General features: G+C 44.6%; 1 protein-coding gene and 1 long non-coding RNA gene across 2 annotated transcripts in view; one reads left to right on the top strand and one right to left on the bottom strand.

Annotated features, from left to right (window-relative positions):
- Window positions 1-5,019, top strand: part of LOC138356108 (uncharacterized) — a 106,801-nt gene extending 101,782 nt beyond the window's left edge. The window contains exon 5 of the long non-coding RNA XR_011224194.1: window positions 4,891-5,019. This is a non-coding gene — a long non-coding RNA (uncharacterized lncRNA). The remainder of the gene's footprint in view (window positions 1-4,890) is intronic.
- Window positions 1,016-19,350, bottom strand: part of LOC123775319 (ADP-ribosylation factor-like protein 4C) — a 49,234-nt gene continuing 30,899 nt past the window's right edge. Inside the window, exons 2-4 of the mRNA XM_069311843.1 lie at window positions 12,318-12,494; window positions 11,780-11,896; window positions 1,016-10,275 (exon numbers count right to left, since the gene is read on the bottom strand). Of these exons, the coding sequence (XP_069167944.1) occupies window positions 10,165-10,275; window positions 11,780-11,896; window positions 12,318-12,494 (405 nt within the window). The 3' untranslated portion in view covers window positions 1,016-10,164. The remainder of the gene's footprint in view (window positions 10,276-11,779; window positions 11,897-12,317; window positions 12,495-19,350) is intronic.

Here is a 19,350-nt window from a genome sequence, read left to right as displayed (position 1 = left end):
AGGTTTATGTGATTCTTAAGCTATAATTAATGACCAATTGTTCTATTGCTGTTTAGTGTAAACATTTCTTCGTTTTCCCCACTGTCAGTTCCCAAGGATTTTATGTATATGTATATCTCTGTCAGTCTGTCTGTGTCTGTTTGATTCATTCTCTCTCTCTCTCTCTCTCTCTCTCTCTCTCTCTGTCTCATCCCGCTATGTGTGGTAGGCAGCCAGGCCCACAACTACACCCCATGGAGGAAGCCATGGGTTACCGGCAGATAATTTAGGGACACGGAGCGTGTTGGCTTGACGCTGAGTGGAGAGTGGAAGGAGCTGCCAGTCTTCTGAATTTATAATTCTAATAACCATGATAAAAGTAATATATAAATTAAAACTATGAACGTAGAATGTTTGAGTTCAGTTTCATGATATATTCATGATAATATATTTGGACAAATTATAAACTGAACTTTCAAAATAAACAAATATATTATCTCACCAAGTCCTATTCTTATCTTTCACCTTACTCTTACCTGCTCCTCATCTCATTCTCTTTCCTTATTTATTTGCCCGTTCCTTCCTCTTCCCTAATAAGTAAACAATAAAACAAATTCCTCTCCCTCCCCGGCCGACCGGGGAGCCGGTCGACCGAGCGGACAGCACGCTGGACTTGTGATCCTGCGGTCCTGGGTTCGATCCCAGGCGCCGGCGAGAAACAATGGGCAGAGTTTCTTTCACCCTATGCCCCTGTTACCTAGCAGTAAAATAGGCACCTGGGTGTTAGTCAGCTGTCACAGGCTGCTTCCTGGGGGTGGAGGCCTGGTCGAGGACCGGGCCGCGGGGACACTGAAAGCCCCGAAATCATCTCAAGATAACCTCAAGATAGATACCTTTAATCTAAGTGAAAGAACAGACGGGGTAAAATTATGATATTTTTTGTTGATAAATTTGCTGAGGAGTTTTTCAATAGGTAGACAGAGTTGTGGCTTATATCTGTGTAATGGGAATATAATGGGCAATGAAAACAAACTTCTAAACGTTCTTTTTATTTTAGAAATCGCCTTACATATAAACGTTTACATGTAGTAATTTAATCACAATTCATCAGTCAGGTAAATGTTTCTAAACTCTAAAACACATCAGCCAGCAAGTCAACAGAATGTCTTCCAACTCTTCATAAGGTCTTGCCCAAGTGTTACTGGGTAGCCGGCCAGCAAGTGTTACCCGTCCCTTGGGCTAGTGCTGACGACACTCCACACGGGGGTAACACTATACAGGCCAGCTGGTCCCTGTATAGAGGCCAGCTGGTTCCCTGTACAGAGGCCAGATGGTCCCTGTATAGAGGCCAGCTGGTTCCCTGTACAGAGGCCAGCTGGTTCCCTGTACAGAGGCCAGCTGGTTCCCTGTACAGAGGCCAGCTGGTTCCCTGTACAGAGGCCAGCTGGTTCCCTGTACAGAGGCCAGCTGGTCCCCTGCACAGAGGCCAGCTGGTCCCTCAAGGAGGTCAGGTTTCGACCGCGGAGTCCCTACATACTACACTATAAATACCTACAGACCTTACAGTGGACTTGGGTCTTAGTGCAACCCGCTCGAAACCCAGCTTTCCCGCCAGTCCCAGCTCTACCACAAGCCCCAGATCTTCCCAGAGCCCCAGATCTTCCTAGAGCCCCAGATCTTCCTAGAGCCCCAGATCTTCCTAGAGCCCCAGATCTTCCTAGAGCCCCAGATCTTCCTAGAGCCCCAGATCTTCCTAGAGCCCCAGATCTTCCTAGAGCCCCAGATCTTCCTAGAGCCCCAGATCGTCCTAGAGCCCCAGATCGTCCTAGAGCCCCAGATCTTCCTTGAGCCCCAGGTCTTCCTAGAGCTTTAAATTTTTCTAGGGCTTCCATGAGCCCCAGCTGGATTAATATTAAAAAAAGTGTCATGCGAAATGCGTTGTGTCATCCATACGTGACCAAGCTATAGAGTGCTACCAATAATAATCCGAAGCCGGGATTAAGAGGAGCCCAAGACGCAGCTGTGAGCTACAACGTATCACAGAGAAAACGCTTTTAAATATCGTAACTGTATATTTAAGTATTTGTGAAGGTCCTGCTTAAGATAAGACACTCGCCTCTCGCAGAAGCTGAGCTGGAGCGCGCAGCCGTGACGCCTGAACGTCGAGGAAGATGTTCAGAGGTCCGTTGAAGACTTGATGAGCCAGCCCAGCTACGTGTTTAGTTGGTACTTGTAGTAGTCATGTGGACCGTCGTACTTATATGGACGTAGTGGACAATTAGAAAGTGTAATTTGGTACCTACCCTGGCTGTGCGCCCTGGAGAGGCCACTCCAGACCGACAACCAGAGCGCAACTCCATAGTCTCCCGAGACTGATGGATGCCTATTACTAATTTGGTACTACTGAATTTCTACACACCGGAAAAGGTTTTGTATTTATAACCCTAACTTAACCATCCTAGGCCTAATACAGGCTATCTGAGGCTTAATATAGTACATTTATTTACTATACTAGGCCCTAGGAATATTTTAGCTTGGTTCTTATCATTATTTTTTTCCGGACTCTATAAAGTGAATAGTACCCAATTCTACTATATAATTGTCCATTACGTCAATATATGTACTATGGTGCTCATAGTTACAACAATTACTACCTAACAAGGAGGACGGGTTGTGATAATGGCGCACGATGGACACAAACGTCCTCATTTCCTATATTTTCGGATGTGTGGCAGTTGGGTTTCAAATTTTCAAATTTTATCGTGACTTACTGCCTGGAAATGAATTCTGATTGGTTAACTGGAAGTGACGTCAGTGGAATCGACGTTTGATTGGTCGAAAGGCTATGCCACCACAACGCAACATCTATGACCAATCATTATCAAGCTGTTTATGTAATCTCTCGGATGGAGGTCCTATATACAATTATTTACAAACTTTTATATTTTCTGGGCCATCTTTAAAGCTTTTCAATATGTACAAATATAGAAGTTCATTCATTAAAATGATATATAAAACTGAAGTTCACTGAAACAAGTCTTTTTAAAATTAAACATAGAATGTGTATTTTTATAAACCATTCATTTTACACGTGCTCAAAGAAATTAAGTTTTGAATTTGAAAGGATATAATTAATAAGAGCTGCATCGTATAGGCCAATAGGCCTTCTGCAGTTTCATTTATTTTTATATTTCTTGAACATTATGGGCACTGCACGGCTGCACAATGTATCAATAGGCACGGCAAGGCTTTGCCATCTGAGGAGAGTGTCAGCTTGTGTAATATGGCACCAGGCTTGTGCTCGGCAACGTTGCCACGCTACATTGTTTCGTGTCATCAAAATTTGTTTTTTTTTCTCAAATGTAAATAAAACTTATCGACTTGATATCACAATCGACTTGAGAATGGTCCAGGACGGACCGAAACGTCGTCGCCCCTTCAACTTCTAGTGTGTGGTCTGGTCAACATACTTCAGCCACGTTATTGTGACTCATCGCCTGCAAAACTTATTACATATTATAGTTTAGTGCATAGTTAGCTCTAGGGTCTCTAGGGTAGGTTTGGTCAGGCGTTTTGTTTTTATTGGCAATTATTTGGATTTATTTCGAATACAATTTAGAATGAATCATTTAGAAAGTTGCACTTTGGACTGAGTTACACTCAGGTTATGTTCATCCATCCAGCGGTCCACTCCAAACACGCAGCACCAATCTGATAATGCTGTTGATTCAAAACACGAATTTTCTCAAATGTAACTTAATATTATTAGTTACTAGTATTATTGGTATTATATAATGTAACTTAATATTGTTACATTGCTAATGTAACAATATATTAGCATATTGTGCATATTTAGGGCATAGGTTAGGTATTTGAGGTCTGTTGGCAATTATTTTATTTGTAGTACGTTTGGGGAATCATTTATAGAGTTGTGATTCGAACAGAGATCGTCAGTGTAGAACCGTTGGAGAAATGTTCGAACGTCATCAATTGTGACTCGTATGTCGTTTTTCATTCATATACGAGATTTGGCCGCTGCATGGAATGAACATTTGGCCTTTGTTGATGAGGATGGACTGCTATGAACAGGGACAGTGAACGAAGCAGTTCTCAACAAAGTTCAAATGTAATGAGTCGTGTGTCATGTGTTAAGTGCAGAGTGGATGAGCGAGCATGTGTTCAATGTTTAGCAGTCTGGCCTCATCATCAAAGGCCAAATGGTCGTTAATCTAACCGCCAAACCCCTTGTTTATGAATGAAAAACACTGCACGCGACTCACAACTGAGGACGTTCGAACATTTCTTGAACAATGCTTTACTGACGACCTCTGTTCGAACCACAACACTGTAAATGCTTCACCCACGTACTTCAAATACAACTAATCGCCAACAGAACCTAAACACCTAACTTAACCTACACCTAACTATACATATAGCTTTAATATATAATAATATTAAGATATAAATAAGTAACCGATTCTCGTGTTTAGATAGTACTTTTTGTAACTATGTGCACCATAGTACAAATATTGACGTACTAACCAATTAGATAGAATTTTGTACTATTTACTTTGTATTACTTTAAAAAATGAAGCTAAAAAAAACTTAAATATTCCTAGGCCTAGTATAGCACACACACATGTACTATATTAGGCCTCAGGTAGCTTATATTAGGCCTAGGAAGGTTAATTTAGTTTGTCTTTGCAACATAGAAACCCGTTTTCTGGTTTGTCTAAAGTCAAGAGTACCGATTTCTACTTTCTAAGTGCGTTGTACGTCAGTATATGTACTGTGGTCCTCGTCATTCCTATAAGTACTATCAAAACAGGAGGATGGGCTGAAATAAGAATATTCCTGTTTTTAATCAACAATATATTAATTTTATGAATGTGTCCTGTGGTCTGACCACAGCTTTAACGAGCCTGGCCTCAAGACGGGTTGATGTTCAGAGCCTCAAGACGGGTTGATGTTCAGAGCCTCAAGACGGGTTGATGAGGATGGACTGAATGTGGAACTCTATTTCTTTCTTCAGCCGTCGCGTGGGTGATATTTGCAGTTGAGTGGTAAGATGTAAAAATAATTATAAGAATAACATAAATAAATACCAAATATTTTTATATTAATAATACTCGTGTTAATAATATTAACTAGTATATATAAACATATAATGACTATTACAAATGATAAAATTAATTAATTATTCAAGTTTCCTTTATTATCATCAGTTAAGTGTTGCCATTGGGTGAGAATATTTTTAACTATAGTTTCTTCGTAATTCATTGGAATTATTACAAATGTACACTAGGCCTATATAACACGATATATTTTCATATTACACACAAATATCATATAAACGATATATCACTGTGGTCTTAAATCATATAATTCAGTAAGCGATACATTTTCATGCACTTTAGACCTATTTTATAAACATTTAACAAATTCCTATTAGACGGTTCAGAGGCGTCGATACCTTAGGGTACTCGCAGGTGTCTCCAGGTGTTGTGATTGGTGGAGCACCTGTCCTCTGGTGGGGCTGGGCCCCTGCACCCACCCGTCCTCAGGTGGGGCTGGGCCCCTGCACCCACCCGTCCTCAGATGGGGCTGGGCCCCTGCACCCACCCGTCCTCAGGTGGGGCTGGCCCCTACACCCACCCGTCCTCAGGTGGGGCTGGCCCCTACACCCACCCGTCCTCAGGTGGGGCTGGCCCTACACCCACCCGTCCTCAGGTGGGGCTGGGCCCTGAACCCACCCGTCCTCAGGTGGGGCTCTATGTATATTCAAAATATTGTTTTCTTCAAATATATGTTATTGTATTAGAGTAGAACTTTATGCTTAGTTAAGTGTAGGTGTTTAGGTTCTGTTGGGAATTATTTCCAGTCGTAGTACGTGGGTGAATTACTCACAGACTTGCAGGTCGAGCAGATGGTGTGAGGAAAACACTGTTCGAGAAACTTTCGAACGTCTTCAGCTGTGGTCGCGAGTAAAGCAGCCTCTCCTCATCAACAAAGGCTAAATGTTCATGCCATGTAGCCGCCAAGTCCCCTGTTTATGAATGAAAAAGCTGCTTCAAACACGACTCACAACTGATGATCTTCGAACATTTCTCGAAAAGTGCTTCGACATGTGTTCACTCGCACCTCTGTAACTGCTTCACCCACGTACTACATTTTATATATATATATATATATATATATATATATATATATATATATATATATATATATATATATATATATATATATATATATATAATTGCCAACTGACCCTAAACACCTAACTTAACTTACGCCTAATACGCACGATATGTTAGTGTATAATAATGTTATAGTTGAGGAAATTAATATTTTGAATGAACAGCTTGATCAAATCTATTAATGTACCATTTGAGGTGGGCGGGTGGGAGGTGTGAACAGCCTGAGGACGGGTAAAGTGTACTTTGTCTCTACAAATTCTCCGGGACCTCTGTGGAAGCACTCCGGACATCTCGTATGTCACTATTACTCGTATCTCACTCGTATGTGAGAAAGAACATGTCGAACATGTATGTATGAACACCAGTTGTGAGTCATGTGTAAATAGTTTTATTTAGTAAATAGTTTTAAATAATTTGGTCATTGTTGATAAGGACGGGCTGGTATCCTTCACACATTCACATCAATAATGCTCAGTAATGCTTCGAAACTATGAACTATAGAGATAGTACTCCAAAGGTATTTACGGACCTCAAGACCATCATTTAGGTTGAGACTCAATAACCATTACATGTAGGAAACGGCCTATATTTCCTCGTAATTGTAGGTCATTATTTCTTTGGTTTCATCATAGCTGCGAAGAGATCTAATTTATGTACAGTTCATATGTTGCAAAGCTATTTGCCTCATTCTAACAGTTGCCTTGCAAGTTTCTATGTTTCATGTGACTTAATTATGACTAGATAACCTTATACAAGTGTGGCACTCAAGACTTGTTGTGATCTCTGGACCACGCAGCGAGGACGGTGACCACGGCCGCTGCTCCTCATCATCACTCCCAACTACATATACAAAAAATCATTTTATGCCGTAATCTGATTTGTTGATTCACCTTGCGCAGTCCAGTCGCGTTGATTGGCTTCAATATGCCTGGCATTAACGAGAGCGCAGGCAAGCATGTAGATAAACGATATATATATATATATATATATATATATATATATATATATATATATATATATATATATATATATATATATATATAAAATATCGTTTATTTATATGCTCTCATATATAATATATCTTATTTATCTAGATGCTTGCCTGCACTCTCATTAATGCCAATCATATTATATCCAATCAAAGCGATTGACTGTTTATATTTATCACAACCAGACATAATCTCTGAGCATTCCTAGACTAATCTAACAGTTTCCATCTTAACCTAAACATCATGGCTTCGGGAGAGTCACTCATGCCATGTCATCAACCCGTTCTCCTAGCAGGGCGTCGCCTTTTGACATATACTTTACGTAAGGCCAAACATTGGCGTACTAGAAAATGGTATCGGCTCACGATATTAACATTTTGCCCCGTTTTCTCTTTTGGTTCCTCCGGTAGGTTAGGAGCGGGCACTAAGTACGACAGTTTCTTGACGGTGGGAAACTTTAGGAGGACGGGCTGGCGTGTCGACTCCCAGAAAGCCTCGGCTACACACACAAACTAAAAAAAAAGTGGTAGAATGGATTACAATATTTGTTGTAAATTGGGGGAATATATTGATCAGTGATGGTGTTTGGTGATCATTGACGGTGTTTATTGATCAGTGACGAGCTGTTCGTTGATCAGTGTTAAGAACAGTGTTACATTCACTACGCAAAAGTGATATTTCTGGAGTTGGTCAAGAAGTCACTGTTGAGGAATAATTATAATTTACTGCTTTGAAGTTATTATTTTCGTTCTTCGTGTTACTTTGTCTTAGAAGAAAGTGAGTGAATGTAAACAATATGTTATCGTGATATCTCATTTACCTGTTATCGTCTCTTATTCTTTGTTTTCTGTTATGATTATATTTATGTCGTGTTGATCAGGTAGCATGCACGCGTGGTACACACATGACGCATGGACTAGTACACATGACGCATGGACTAGTACACATAACGCATGGACTAGTACACATGACGCATGGACTAGTACACATGACGCATGGACTAGTACACATGACGCATGGACTAGTACACATGACGCATGGACTAGTACACATGACGTGTGGACAAGTACACGTGACGCATGGACTAGTACACATGACGCATGGACTAGTACACATGATGCATGGACTAGTACACATGACGCATGGACTAGTACACATGACGTGTGGACAAGTACACGTGACGCATGGACTAGTACACATGACGCATGGACTAGTACACATGATGCATGGACTAGTACACACATGACGCATGGACTAGTACACACATGATGCATGGACTAGTACACATGACGCATGGACTAGTACACACATGATGCATGGACTAGTACACATGACGCATGGACTAGTACACACATGACGCATGGACTAGTACACATGAGATGTGAACTTGTAAACACGTCCTCACCTACACTGCTCACCTAGTGTAGCAGCCCCCCGCCTGCACCCAGCATCATTCTCACCCAACTACACCCGCCACACACCACCACCACCCACCTGTACCCACCTGTACCCAAAGTCACACATCCAGCACCTGCCTACAGCGATACTCACGCACCGATACCTATTATGACTCGCCCCACACTCACGGTCACCCACACCCGTCATCACCCACCCACACCCGTCATCACCCACCCACACCTGGTCATCACCCACCCAGAAGTGTGCTGTGTCCATTACCACCCACACACTCATACTATCAACAAATCACAATAATTATTACTTGTCTACCTTCCTAATTCATAGGCAATTCATGATAGTTACTCAGAACATAAAAGGCTGTCTGACATAATATAGAAATCACAGTCAAGTAAGCAAGTTATTTTCTATAATACCTCTTGTGTTTAATACTATTTATTTACAAGGTATAATCAGCAACATAGCTTGAAAGACAATATTCACCTTTTCACACACACACACACACACACACACACCTGTCTCACTATCTCTTAACTGATGTCATGTCCTGGCAACCTTTTCTTATTGTACAAATATTTGCCATTTTTTCAACTTGCCCAATTTCATTTGACACAATATACACTATATATATATATATATATATATATATATATATATATATATATATATATATATATATATATATATATATATATATTAATATGTAGTCACTGACATACATATTCCAAACAGAGTGGAGAGTGTAGCCAACAAGAGTGTGATGTTGACACAAACAAGAGCACACAAGACATCAGTGGGTTGGTTGCTCTTCGTGGCCGCCCGGATGAAAGGTAATATGAGTGACCCGCGACACCGCGGCATAGAGAAGATCAACCCAGGTCAGACAAAGTTACCAGAGGTTACGAAAGGTCACTCGAGACTACGAATGGACACCCGAGGCCGCACAGTTTGGCGGAACACGCAAGGCGATGAGAGCAGTAACGTCCTATCCTTCCCTTCCTTCCCTCTCTATAGTCCCTCCATCCCATCGCCTCAATTTGCTGATTCCGGATTAGGACGAATACGACGCCTTCAGAGTGCCACGTCGCTGCCCAGGCAAGTTGCACAGCCTTAAAGACTATAAAGTGCCATATACCACAAAGTGCCGGTAGAAGGCCTCAAGGCAATGTACCAGAACCATACACACTTTGCCACGCGCAGTGACTGCCGTTGAAAGTGTCTGCCAGGTTATGGTGGCAAACACGGCCTTGGAGATCTTCTGTCAAGAATGCCAGCAGGTAGACCTGCCACAGACAGTGGCACCACAACAGCAAAGACGGTTATTAACAGGTAGGAAGAGAGGGTAGTTGGAGGTCGGTCGGTTGCTAATTATGCAGACTGGTAGGCTGGCAGGCAGGCTGGCAGGCAGGCAGGCTGGCAGACTGGCAGGCTGGCAGGAAAAGAGGCTACACATAGGTTGCCTGACTTCTGTGCCTTCCCCAGCACCACCACCAGCCGCAGCAGCAGTGACAACAAGACGACGAGGGCGGCGAGGGTGACCGACAGCTGGCTGAGGGGGCGGCCAACTAGTCGGAGGTGGAAGATCATCTGGGCTTCTTCTTGCTGGTCTTGGAGAGGCGCCGCTGCTTGTGGATCATCTCGTACAGGTGCTCGAGGGCGTCGTCCAGACCCTCGCCCGTGATGGCACACGCCGGCTGCCGGACACACACATCAGGTGATTTATTACATAATAAAAGAGAGAGAAAGAGATAGAAATGATACGTGATAACAAGACCATCAGTTATCTTTACTTATTCCCATTGACAAGATTAAGGCACAACACTACAGGTGATTACGGAGGCACACACACACACACACACACACACACACACACACACACACACACACACACACACACACACACACACACACACACACACACACACACACACACAGGATAACAGGCACCAAACTCCAAACTGACGAACATCACAGATGACTCATTAATATGTAGACTGAGGCCAGGCGTCTCAAACATTTATACAACCACGAACGAAGCTTCTACATCTTTTCTCAATCATTGAGGCTTTGTTTATATTTATTAAGCATTTTTATAAGCTCCGAACCACTATTGTTTATAACAATAACCTTGGATTGGAAAATTTCGAAGCTCGTAACTGTTTAATAAGTATACTATATATATGTATGGTGACTATTGATAATTTTCTTATGGATGTTTTCTGTTCTACGCGAATACCTTCTCCATCTGGAGGGTGAAGGAACGCTAGATCACTTAATCTCTCCATGTTATTGTTCGACGTTTCGTCAGCAATGTGACATCTTCAGGAATACACAATAGACACATGTTGTTTTAAATTAAGCAACTCGGAACAAAAAGTTGCAAGTAGCACAGGCTATGGTGAACCCATAGAGGACTTACCAGGCACAGGAGTTAAATTCCAAAACCTCTTGATTCCCCCAATTCTCCCCCACCTAATCACAATGGCAACAGCTTCCAGTAAATGGGTCCCTTGCTCACCGTGGATAATGATGTTTAATGACAGTTAATTACGAGCTAACTGGGTCGTTAAGTGACTACAGTAACGGGTAATGGTGATTAGATATTAATTAATAACGGTGGTGAAGGTGATAGTGCGTGGTTAATGATAACGGTGGGTATAATGGTGGCTTTGATGGTGATTATGGTGACGATATGGTAGTGATGATGGTGGTGGTGGAGACCATGGTAGTAATGGAGGAGACCATGGTGGTGATGTTGGTGATGGTGGAGGCCATGGTTGTGATTGTGGAGACCATGGTAGTGATGGTGGAGACCATGGTGGTGATGTTGGTGATGGTGGAGGCCATGGTTGTGATTGTGGAGACCATGGTAGTGATGGTGGTGGTAGAGACTAGGGTAGTGATGGTGGTGGTGGAGACCATGGTAGTGATGGTGATTGTGGAGACCATGGTAGTGATGGTGGTGGTGGAGACCATGGTAGTGATGGTGGTGGTGGAGACCATGGTAGTGATGGTGGTGGAGACCATGGTAGTGATGGTGGTGGAGACCATGGTAGTGATGGTGATGGTGGAGACCATGGTAGTGATGGTGGTGGTGGTGGAGACCATGGTAGTGATGATGGTGGTGGTGGAGACCATGGTAGTGATGGTGGTGGTGGTGGAGACCATGGTAGTAGCCTCCCGGCACCCTTGACGTACCTGTATATGCCACAGATGAGTGTTGCCCAGCTCGGAGATGCCCAGGAGTCTCTCTATCTCTATGGGGTCCTTCGCCCCGGGCAGGTCCTGCTTGTTGGCCAGCACCAGTATTGGCACCTGAGGAGAGGCAGGTCTGCGTGAGAGGCAGGTCTGGGTGAGAGGCAGGTCTGCGTGAGAGGCAGGTCTAGGTGAGAGGCAGGTCTGGGTGAGAGGCAGGTCTGGGGTGAGAGGCAGGTCTGGGTGAGAGGCAGGTCTGGGTGAGAGGCAGGTCTGGGTGAGAGGCAGGTCTGGGTGAGAGGCAGGGGAAGTCAAGGTGTCTACACCCACACATACACTTGTATCTACACCACGCTTCAAAACTATGCTTATACCTACACCTCTGCTCTCTCATCCACGCCCATGTCAACACATACGCCCATGTGTACACCCACGCCCATATCTACACCCACGCCCATATCTACACCCACGCCCATATCTACACCCACGCCCATATCTACACCCACGCCCTTATCTACAACCACCCCAATACTCCACACACCTGCGCATTCTCCGGCAATTTGGCAGTTTTGTAGAGCTCACATCTGGCCTCCTCCAGCCTCTCCAGGTCGACGGAGTCCACCACGAAGACGATGCCGTCGGTGCAGCGCGTGTAGGACCTCCACAGTGGGCGGATCTTCTCCTGGCCGCCCACGTCCCAGATGAGGAAGCTGGTGCCCTGAGACAAGAAAGAAGACATGTTATACAACAGGGAGATAACAGACATTGGCAACTGTTTAGAACATATTATAGACGTGTGTGCGGAACTGGTAGGAGCCAGTTTATTTATTTAAAATGTTTATTTAAATATTTAATGTTTATTTCCACAGAAGTGTGGATGACAATTTATATGGCGTGGACGTGGATCACTAATTCCTCTCAGCTTCAGTAGTAGTCAAGGAAAGTCAACAATTCCAGCTTGGCTGTAGTAGTTGTTTCTGGAATGTTTCCTTATTAAGATCACTCAATAGCTCGGTAGTTAAAGCTTCGGCCTCACACACGTGGGGGCCGCGGTTCGAGTCTCCTAGAGCCCCGGTGAATGGAATACCTTCAGTTTTTTATATATAAATTAGGGTTTGTATCTCAGAAAGGTTACTTGATTCTGTTTCAAGTGAGAGAATTATGTCATTGATATCTGTGGAGTTGGTGGTTGATGATGGATGAAAGTTGGTGGTTGATGATGGATGACACAGTTGGTGGTTGATGATGGATGACACAGTTGGTGGTTGATGATGGATGACACAGTTGGTGGTTGATGATGGATGACACAGTTGGTGGTTGATGATGGATGACACAGTTGGTGGTTGATGATGGATGACACAGTTGGTGGTTGATGATGGATGACACAGTTGGTGGTTGATGATGGATGACACAGTTGGTGGTTGATGATGGATGACACAGTTGGTGGTTGATGATGGATGACACAGTTGATGGTTGATGATGGATGACACAGTTGGTGGTTGATGATGGATGACACAGTTGGTGGTTGATGATGGATGACACAGTTGGTGGTTGATGATGGATGACACAGTTGATGGTTGATGATGGATGACACAGTTGGTGGTTGATGATGGATGACACAGTTGGTGGTTGATGATGGATGACACAGTTGGTGGTTGATGATGGATGACACAGTTGGTGGTTGATGATGGATGACACAGTTGGTGGTTGATGATGGATGACACAGTTGGTGGTTGATGATGGATGACACAGTTGGTGGTTGATGATGGATGACACAGTTGGTGGTTGATGATGGATGACACAGTTGGTGGTTGATGATGGATGACACAGTTGATGGTTGATGATGGATGACACAGTTGGTGGTTGATGATGGATGACACAGTTGGTGGTTGATGATGGATGACACAGTTGGTGGTTGATGATGGATGACACAGTTGATGGTTGATGATGGATGACACAGTTGGTGGTTGATGATGGATGACACAGTTGGTGGTTGATGATGGATGACACAGTTGGTGGTTGATGATGGATGACACAGTTGGTGGTTGATGATGGATGACACAGTTGGTGGTTGATGATGGATGACACAGTTGGTGGTTGATGATGGATGACACAGTTGGTGGTTGATGATGGATGACACAGTTGGTGGTTGATGATGGATGACACAGTTGGTGGTTGATGATGGATGACACAGTTGGTGGTTGATGATGGATGACACAGTTGGTGGTTGATGATGGATGACACAGTTGGTGGTTGATGATGGATGACACAGTTGGTGGTTGATAACTGGATGAGTGTGATTGACATGAAGTGTTTATATTTTCTTCAGTTTTAGTGTCACTACTTTCTATTATTTATATAGACATATACAAATTGGTTTCCAAGAGCACCTGCTATTTGAGTGTAACCTAATCACTCAACTATCACAATGTTCATATTGCAACATATTTTCAAGAGATCAACTGGTCCTCAATTTGTTGGTCCATATCAATATGTTAAACACCCCTAATCAGCACAAGTAAAGTACTCTTGAAGTGTACTCATGATATCCACTCACTCGGCCAGCCCACTCCAGTCAGAGATGTTGTTTGTCTTCCTGTATTTCTTGACGTATTCTCGTCTTGATGCTTGGCCTAGATACTATAGACCCCTTATGCTCCTGTCCACCTTCTCACCTTGTAGCTGCCTCTGACACCAAATGTAACATCCTCTCCCGCATGGTCCACCAGGCTGTTGCTTGGAGCGGCCCGCAGGCCCACATATCCACCACAGCCCGGTTGGTCCGGCACTTCTTGGAGGAAACAATCTAGTTTCCTATTGAAGATGTCCACGGTTGTTCCGGCAATATTTCAATTCTGTCCTCTCGCAAATTGTCCATTTATGCAACACACAACTTCCTTCCATTGGCCTATTTTCAGTGGAACCTTACGTAAAATATACTAATATTATTTTGGTTTACAACACTAACCATTGTCTCCTCCCTCTCCTTCCTGTCACTGCCTCCCTCCCTTTTACGTTCTTTCACTGCCTCCTCCTGTTATTGTCTTTCCTTTTCGTCTTACTCTCTCGCCATCCATCATTGGTTCATCTCTCTTACTGTTCCCTCCTCCCTCTTCATCTCGAGCATCGTGCTGATGCAGAAGACAGTGGGTCGTCATTTACCTTAGACGGAGGCAGTTTGCTTGTCGCATCAGACCAGTGTTGGCAAAGTTATGGCAAGAGAACCCAGCCTGGATATGGTTTCTTTTCCAGGCTAGTAGATAGGGCATTGCTTTGTTGTGGTTGTTTATGTTCTGTGTTGGGTGATTGTTGTTGTTGCAGCTGACATTGTTATTGTTGGTGATTGTTGGTGATTGTTGAAAATAGTGGTGGAAATGTATCTGCTTATTGCTGTAGGAAGGTGTGGTGCAGCTTATAATGGAAATAGTTGTTTTGGATAATGGCATTAGTAGTATTATGTTGGGGGAGGGCCATGGTCTGTATTTTATATTTTAAAAACCATAAAACTCAATGAAACTATAATAAATCTTTCATTTGTACTTCCATATCCACAACAAATTATTGGTGGCAGCGGTGGGATTCACCATATTACAGCTTCAATGCCATGATCATTTCTTTCCCACTCATTACAGTACTGTAATGAAGTACTGGTCATTACAGTACTGGTAGTCATTACCAGTAGTGTAATGGTCCCACTCAATACAGTACTACCAGGCCCAGGCCCCGGGGTCGCTGAGCCCCAAAATCACCTCAAGGTAAGTTACTATGCCGTACATGAAGAACCACACCCTCACAACCATAAAAAAATTATAATAGGCCTCCATATATATATATAAAGCCCCATTCCGTTTTTAGCCCTGTTGCATAGCTCTAAGCTTTCTTAGCCTCGTTACTTAGCTCTAAACATTTTTCTAATTACGCTTGAATTCTTTCGGTCAGAGATCATCGTATATTTATTCGACATAAGTCGTGCCAAGTGAGAAAATCTGTAGGAACAATGATGAGGGTTCGAATGTATGCGGTGGATTGCAACCTGGAGTTCTAGAACGCCAGGTTGCAATCATTATTACCATGTCGTGGTCTAGTCGCTAGAAGCGTGTGCGTGGGAACGCATAGGTTCGAACCCACTGCGCCTACGGATTTTCTCATTGATGCAGTCACGTTAATGTGATTACTGTGGTGGCGAGCACTGTGCAGGCCTCTCCCTCCAGGCTCCCTACGCTGGTGTTATTAGTGGCAGTGTTGCACGTGTTGCTGACGTGTTGCACGTGTTGCTGACGTGTTGCACGTGTTGCTGACATGACATGTTTGTCTCCTGTCTGTCTCACCAGACAAACTTTGTCTCACTTCCCACATAACACTCCAATAGGTTTGCTATGCATGTCTTGCCTTCTTGGCATCCATGCTGGTGTTTGCAGACAAGGTTTGCACCCTCCATGTGATGCAGTCATTTCCTTCTCATTATTTTCTCTAGTATCTTGCAAATAATGAATGCGAGTAACACCTGTATTTAGTAGCTCATGTCTTTATCCTTTTCTAATATAAGTACAGCTGTCTTCCATTACTTTGGGCTTGTCCCTTTGTCTCACGACGTGGTCCAGATTATTTCTAGTTGTCTTCTCAGCTCTTCAACTCTTTCTTGAGGGTGCACGAAGATATTTGATCGCGTCTCTGTGATTTTGTCTCATCCGGCTCCTCCATTTCCTTCCACTGGTTATCTTGAGCCGCGGCCCGGTCCTCGACCAGGCCTCCACCCCCAGGAAGCAGCCCGTGACAGCTGACTAACACCCAGGTACCTATTTTACTGCTAGGTAACAGGGGCATAGGGTGAAAGAAACTCTGCCCATTGTTTCTTGCCGGCGCCTGGGATCGAACCCAGGACCACAGGATCACAAGTCCCGCGTGCTGTCCGCTCGGCCGACCGGCTCCCGACCGGCTCCACATGTACTGCGTATCCTGTCGACTGTTTGTAATTGATCTTTGTATTTGGTGGTAACACAAGATCTGTGCTGACAACTTCCTGAAATATTTCATTTAAATATTTCATACAAAACACATTTCCAAGTAATTGTCTACATGTACATCAACTCTTCTTTAGCTTATTCCCACCTTCACAGCCTCTCATCTCCCCTCCTATCCTCACCTCTCTCTCTATCCACACCCCTCCTCTCGCCCTCCCCCCAACCATCCAGGCCCTCCCCTCAGCCCACCCCCCAACCATCCAGGACCTCCCCTCACCCCCCCCAACCATCCAGACCCTCCCCTCACCCCCCCCCCAACTATCCAGGCCCTCCCCTCACCCCCCCACCCCCCAACCATCCAGGCCCTCCCCTCACCCCCCCAACCATCCAGACCCTCCCCTCACCCCCCAACCATCCAGACCCTCCCCTCACCCCCCAACCATCCAGACCCTCCCCTCACCCCCCAACCATCCAGACCCTCCCCTCACCCCCCAACCATCCAGACCCTCCACTTACCTCAACACCCATTATATACTTTATGAGGGAGCGTGTGAAAGCATCAGGGAGAGGAAAGTGGGCAGAGGAAAGGGGGAAGGGAAGGGAGCAAGTGATGGAAAGGGCCATGAGACGAGGAAATGGTAGAGTGCATGATAATAAAGGAAGGGGAGGCAGGAAGGGAAAGGAGGGGAAAGAGAGGTGGGGGGAAAACAGAGAGAGGGTGGAGAGAGAGAGAGAGAGAGAGAGAGAGAGAGAGAGAGAGAGAGAGAGAGAGAGAGGTAGCAGGGAGGATAAATTGGAGGACCATAAGAGGAGAGATGATAGAGATGAGGAGGAGGGATAAAAGGGGAGGAGGCAATAAAGGCAGATGAGGGAAAACATGAAAGAGAGGGAAAGATAATGAGAAAAACAGCAAAATTGGAAAAATGGGCTGAAGAGAAATTTATGAGAATAAAGTATAGAGGAGGAGTAGTGGAGGGCCAGCTCTCACCCTCAGCTGAAGGGAGAGTGGAGGGCCAGGTCTCACCCTCAGCTGAAGGGAGAGTGGAGGGCCAGCTCTCACTCTCAGCTGAAGGAAGAGTGGAGGGCCAGCTCTCACCCTCAGCTGAAGGGAGAGTGGAGGGCCAGCTCTCACTCTCAGCTGAAGGGAGAGTGGAGGGCCAGCTCTCACTCTCAGCTGAAGGGAGAGTGGAGGGCCAGCTCTCACCCTCAGCTGAAGGGAGAGTGGAGGGCCAGCTCTCACTCTCAGCTGAAGGGAGAGTGGAGGGCCAGCTCTCACCCTCAGCTGAAGGGAGAGTGGAGGGCCAGCTCTCACCCTCAGCTGAAGGGAGAGTGGAAGGCCAGCTCTCACCCTCAGCTGCAGGGAGAGTGGAGGGCCAGCTCTCACCCTCAGCTGCAGGGAGAGTGGAGGGCCAGCTCTCACCCTCAGCTTTAACATCAACTTGCCTACCTGCTGGCTCAAGATTTACCTTGCTAATGACCTAGGCTTTCATCGCCGACCTCTGAGAGAGAGAGAGAGAGAGAGAGAGAGAGAGAGAGAGAGAGAGAGAGAGAGAGAGAGAGAGAGAGAGAGAGAGAGAGAGAGAGAGAGAGAGAGAGAGAGTCTATATTAACTGGAGAGGGTTGTAGTGTACCATATATTGAGAGAGGGTCGTCGGTGATAGGTGTATGAGTTGCCTCATTCGGATCTAATCGACAGAAATATGAGAAAGAATGCTCACTCCTATCCTCACACCCACTCTGCTATCCTCACACCCACTCTGTTATCCTCACACCCACTCTGCTATCCTCACACCCACTCTGCTATCCTCACACCCACTCTGCTATCCTCACACCCACTCTCCTAATACTCTCTTCATACCTATACTCCTTATACATTTCTCATACTCATATTCCTTAAACTTTCCTCGTAATTACTCTCATCATAATTTTCCCATTACCTACTTCACTCTCACACTCCTTTCCTCATACCAGTCTTCTTATATTATTAGTTTTTTACTCATATTTCCTTATACGAATCTTCTTTCCTCATACCCAATCTCCTTATTCACTCATTGACTCTCGTTTCATAGCCACTTTACTTGCCTCATCTTTCCCATCCCTCATATCCAGTCCCGTCTCAACAGGTGCTGAAGGACCTCAGGCGTCAGTTCTGTGATGGCGGCCCTTGACGTGTGTGAGCCACAGGGAGGAGTGCATCATCGAGCCCCGCTCAGGTGGGCTCACAGCTGAAGAATAAACCTCTCCGCGAAGAGTTCCATGACGTGACCTCCGATTGGTTGTTGGGAGCTCACTTGACGCCTCAGCTTAGAGCCCCGCGCTCTCTCACTGCTCCAGCACTCTGGGCTCCGATCACTGAGACTGATCTTTGTCGTCCAGGGACCAGATTTACGAAAGAACTTACGCAAACACTTACGAACGTGTACATCTTTTCTCAATCTTTGACAGCTTTGGTTACATTTATTAAACAGTTTACAAGAATGAAAACTTCCCATTCAACTGTTGTTATTGTTATAAACAGCCTCCTGGTGCTTCGGAGCTCATTAACTGTTTAATAATTGTAAACAAAGCCGCCAAAGATTGAGAAAAGATGTACAGGTTCGTAGGTATTTGCGT

The sequence above is a fragment of the Procambarus clarkii genome, chromosome 70, assembly GCF_040958095.1.
Source record: "Procambarus clarkii isolate CNS0578487 chromosome 70, FALCON_Pclarkii_2.0, whole genome shotgun sequence".
In the NCBI taxonomy this organism is placed as follows: Eukaryota; Metazoa; Arthropoda; class Malacostraca; order Decapoda; family Cambaridae; genus Procambarus; species Procambarus clarkii.
Note: the sequence above shows the minus strand (reverse complement) of the source record. Positions and strands in the feature narration are given on the sequence as shown.